The sequence below is a fragment of the Cucurbita moschata genome, unplaced genomic scaffold, assembly GCF_002738365.1.
Source record: "Cucurbita moschata cultivar Rifu unplaced genomic scaffold, Cmos_1.0 Cmo_Scf00030, whole genome shotgun sequence".
In the NCBI taxonomy this organism is placed as follows: Eukaryota; Viridiplantae; Streptophyta; class Magnoliopsida; order Cucurbitales; family Cucurbitaceae; genus Cucurbita; species Cucurbita moschata.
In genome coordinates, this window is record NW_019268546.1 from 1,223,220 (window position 1) to 1,227,829 (window position 4,610).

General features: G+C 68.4%; 1 protein-coding gene across 1 annotated transcript in view; it reads left to right on the plus strand.

Annotated features, from left to right (window-relative positions):
* Nucleotides 1-4,224, plus strand: part of LOC111464211 (proline-rich protein 36-like) — a 7,302-nt gene extending 3,078 nt beyond the window's left edge. The window contains exon 4 of the mRNA XM_023108307.1: nucleotides 293-4,224. Coding sequence (XP_022964075.1) covers nucleotides 293-4,173 — 3,881 coding nt within the window. The 3' untranslated portion in view covers nucleotides 4,174-4,224. The remainder of the gene's footprint in view (nucleotides 1-292) is intronic.
* The last annotated feature ends 386 nt before the right edge of the window (nucleotides 4,225-4,610 follow it).

Consider the following 4,610-nt stretch of genomic DNA (forward strand, 5'->3'; position numbering starts at 1 on the left):
CCCCCTGTCACCCAAGTTCCATCGGGCGCACCCCATATTTCCGAACCCCCTGTCACCCAAGTTGAGGCTCCATTGGGCGCACCCCCTGTCACCCAAGTTGAGGCTCCATTGGGCGCACCCCCTGTCACCCAAGTTGAGGCTCCATTGGGTGCACCCCCTGTCACCCAAGTTGAGACTCCATCGGGCGCACCCCATATTTCCGAACCTCCTGTCTCTCAAGTTGAGGCTCCATCGGGCGCACCCCCTGCCAACATAGTTGAGGCTCCATCGGGCGCACCCCCTGCCAACATAGTTGAGGCTCCATCGGGNCCCCCAGCGTCACAAGTTGAGGCTCCATCGGGCGGACCCCCAGCGTCCCAAGTTGAGGCTCCATCGGGCGGACCCCCAGCGTCCCAAGTTGAGGCTCCATCGGGCGGACCCCCAGCGTCTCAAGTTGAGGCTCCATCGGGCGGACCCCCAGCGTCCAAGGTTGAGGCTCCATCGGGCGGACCCCCAGCGTCGCAAGTTGAGGCTCCATCGGGCGGACCCCCAGCGTCGCAAGTTGAGGCTCCATCGGGCGGACCCCCAGCCTCCAAGGTTGAGGCTCCATCGGGCGGACCCCCAGCGTCGCAAGTTGAGGCTCCATCGGGCGGACCCCCAGCGTCGCAAGTTGAGGCTCCATCGGGCGGACCCCCAGCGTCGCAAGTTGAGGCTCCATCGGGCGGACCCCCAGCGTCACAAGTTGAGGCTCCACCCGTCTACTCTCCCCCGCCTCCGACCGCGTCTCCACCGCCACCCGTCTACTCTCCCCCGCCTCCGACCGCGTCTCCACCGCCACCCGTCTACTCTCCCCCGCCTCCGACCGCGTCTCCACCGCCACCCGTCTACTCTCCCCCGCCTCCGACCGCGTCTCCACCGCCACCCGTCTACTCTCCCCCGCCTCCGACCGCGTCTCCACCGCCACCCGTCTACTCTCCCCCGCCTCCGACCGCGTCTCCACCGCCACCCGTCTACTCTCCCCCGCCTCCGACCGCGTCTCCACCGCCACCCGTCTACTCTCCCCCGCCTCCGACCGCGTCTCCACCGCCACCCGTCTACTCTCCCCCGCCTCCGACCGCGTCTCCACCGCCACCCGTCTACTCTCCCCCGCCTCCGACCGCGTCTCCACCGCCACCCGTCTACTCTCCCCCGCCTCCGACCGCGTCTCCACCGCCACCCGTCTACTCTCCCCCGCCTCCGACCGCGTCTCCACCGCCACCCGTCTACTCTCCCCCGCCTCCGACCGCGTCTCCACCGCCACCCGTCTACTCTCCCCCGCCTCCGACCGCGTCTCCACCGCCACCCGTCTACTCTCCCCCGCCTCCGACCGCGTCTCCACCGCCACCCGTCTACTCTCCCCCGCCTCCGACCGCGTCTCCACCGCCACCCGTCTACTCTCCCCCGCCTCCGACCGCGTCTCCACCGCCACCCGTCTACTCTCCCCCGCCTCCGACCGCGTCTCCACCGCCACCCGTCTACTCTCCCCCGCCTCCGACCGCGTCTCCACCGCCACCCGTCTACTCTCCCCCGCCTCCGACCGCGTCTCCACCGCCACCCGTCTACTCTCCCCCGCCTCCGACCGCGTCTCCACCGCCACCCGTCTACTCTCCCCCGCCTCCGACCGCGTCTCCACCGCCACCCGTCTACTCTCCCCCGCCTCCGACCGCGTCTCCACCGCCACCCGTCTACTCTCCCCCGCCTCCGACCGCGTCTCCACCGCCACCCGTCTACTCTCCCCCGCCTCCGACCGCGTCTCCACCGCCACCCGTCTACTCTCCCCCGCCTCCGACCGCGTCTCCACCGCCACCCGTCTACTCTCCCCCGCCTCCGACCGCGTCTCCACCGCCACCCGTCTACTCTCCCCCGCCTCCGACCGCGTCTCCACCGCCACCCGTCTACTCTCCCCCGCCTCCGACCGCGTCTCCACCGCCACCCGTCTACTCTCCCCCGCCTCCGACCGCGTCTCCACCGCCACCCGTCTACTCTCCCCCGCCTCCGACCGCGTCTCCACCGCCACCCGTCTACTCTCCCCCGCCTCCGACCGCGTCTCCACCGCCACCCGTCTACTCTCCCCCGCCTCCGACCGCGTCTCCACCGCCACCCGTCTACTCTCCCCCGCCTCCGACCGCGTCTCCACCGCCACCCGTCTACTCTCCCCCGCCTCCGACCGCGTCTCCACCGCCACCCGTCTACTCTCCCCCGCCTCCGACCGCGTCTCCACCGCCACCCGTCTACTCTCCCCCGCCTCCGACCGCGTCTCCACCGCCACCCGTCTACTCTCCCCCGCCTCCGACCGCGTCTCCACCGCCACCCGTCTACTCTCCCCCGCCTCCGACCGCGTCTCCACCGCCACCCGTCTACTCTCCCCCGCCTCCGACCGCGTCTCCACCGCCACCCGTCTACTCTCCCCCGCCTCCGACCGCGTCTCCACCGCCACCCGTCTACTCTCCCCCGCCTCCGACCGCGTCTCCACCGCCACCCGTCTACTCTCCCCCGCCTCCGACCGCGTCTCCACCGCCACCCGTCTACTCTCCCCCGCCTCCGACCGCGTCTCCACCGCCACCCGTCTACTCTCCCCCGCCTCCGACCGCGTCTCCACCGCCACCCGTCTACTCTCCCCCGCCTCCGACCGCGTCTCCACCGCCACCCGTCTACTCTCCCCCGCCTCCGACCGCGTCTCCACCGCCACCCGTCTACTCTCCCCCGCCTCCGACCGCGTCTCCACCGCCACCCGTCTACTCTCCCCCGCCTCCGACCGCGTCTCCACCGCCACCCGTCTACTCTCCCCCGCCTCCGACCGCGTCTCCACCGCCACCCGTCTACTCTCCCCCGCCTCCGACCGCGTCTCCACCGCCACCCGTCTACTCTCCCCCGCCTCCGACCGCGTCTCCACCGCCACCCGTCTACTCTCCCCCGCCTCCGACCGCGTCTCCACCGCCACCCGTCTACTCTCCCCCGCCTCCGACCGCGTCTCCACCGCCACCCGTCTACTCTCCCCCGCCTCCGACCGCGTCTCCACCGCCACCCGTCTACTCTCCCCCGCCTCCGACCGCGTCTCCACCGCCACCCGTCTACTCTCCCCCGCCTCCGACCGCGTCTCCACCGCCACCCGTCTACTCTCCCCCGCCTCCGACCGCGTCTCCACCGCCACCCGTCTACTCTCCCCCGCCTCCGACCGCGTCTCCACCGCCACCCGTCTACTCTCCCCCGCCTCCGACCGCGTCTCCACCGCCACCCGTCTACTCTCCCCCGCCTCCGACCGCGTCTCCACCGCCACCCGTCTACTCTCCCCCGCCTCCGACCGCGTCTCCACCGCCACCCGTCTACTCTCCCCCGCCTCCGACCGCGTCTCCACCGCCACCCGTCTACTCTCCCCCGCCTCCGACCGCGTCTCCACCGCCACCCGTCTACTCTCCCCCGCCTCCGACCGCGTCTCCACCGCCACCCGTCTACTCTCCCCCGCCTCCGACCGCGTCTCCACCGCCACCCGTCTACTCTCCCCCGCCTCCGACCGCGTCTCCACCGCCACCCGTCTACTCTCCCCCGCCTCCGACCGCGTCTCCACCGCCACCCGTCTACTCTCCCCCGCCTCCGACCGCGTCTCCACCGCCACCCGTCTACTCTCCCCCGCCTCCGACCGCGTCTCCACCGCCACCCGTCTACTCTCCCCCGCCTCCGACCGCGTCTCCACCGCCACCCGTCTACTCTCCCCCGCCTCCGACCGCGTCTCCACCGCCACCCGTCTACTCTCCCCCGCCTCCGACCGCGTCTCCACCGCCACCCGTCTACTCTCCCCCGCCTCCGACCGCGTCTCCACCGCCACCCGTCTACTCTCCCCCGCCTCCGACCGCGTCTCCACCGCCACCCGTCTACTCTCCCCCGCCTCCGACCGCGTCTCCACCGCCACCCGTCTACTCTCCCCCGCCTCCGACCGCGTCTCCACCGCCACCCGTCTACTCTCCCCCGCCTCCGACCGCGTCTCCACCGCCACCCGTCTACTCTCCCCCACCTCCGACTGCCTCTCCACCCCCTCCGACTGCCTCTCCACCCCCTCCGACCGCGTCTCCACCACCGGCATTCGATGATCTCATCCTACCACCAAATATTGGTTTCCAATATGCATCTCCACCACCACCACAGTTTCCCGGATATTGAGTAGTCTCGTCTTTATTCGTATTATTTCTTGATATTTTTTCATAGCTTCTTTTTACTTAAATAAAGAGAGAAGTTTTGCCCAATTTCGCCCACTTAGTTGAATGCAACTTGAATTAACCATGAAATAATTGTTTAATCTTCAATCATTTCAACCCAAACGAATACGAATCATCAATATACAACAATTATATTACCTCATATTTATTTATTATATGGTGAGATTTTTGGGAAGAAACATAACCATAGGCCTTACTTTTCGCAAATTACATGATTTGAGTGTTGTAAACACAAGTCACAACACCTTTGTATCAATATGGATGAACTCAAGATGAAGGCTAACAACAACATTACTGGTGAGCATGGTTGTGGGCCGGTGGGCGCACTTGTTGGGCATGACGGCGTGCACGTGGGTGTGCAAGGATTGAGTGGGTTGGGCA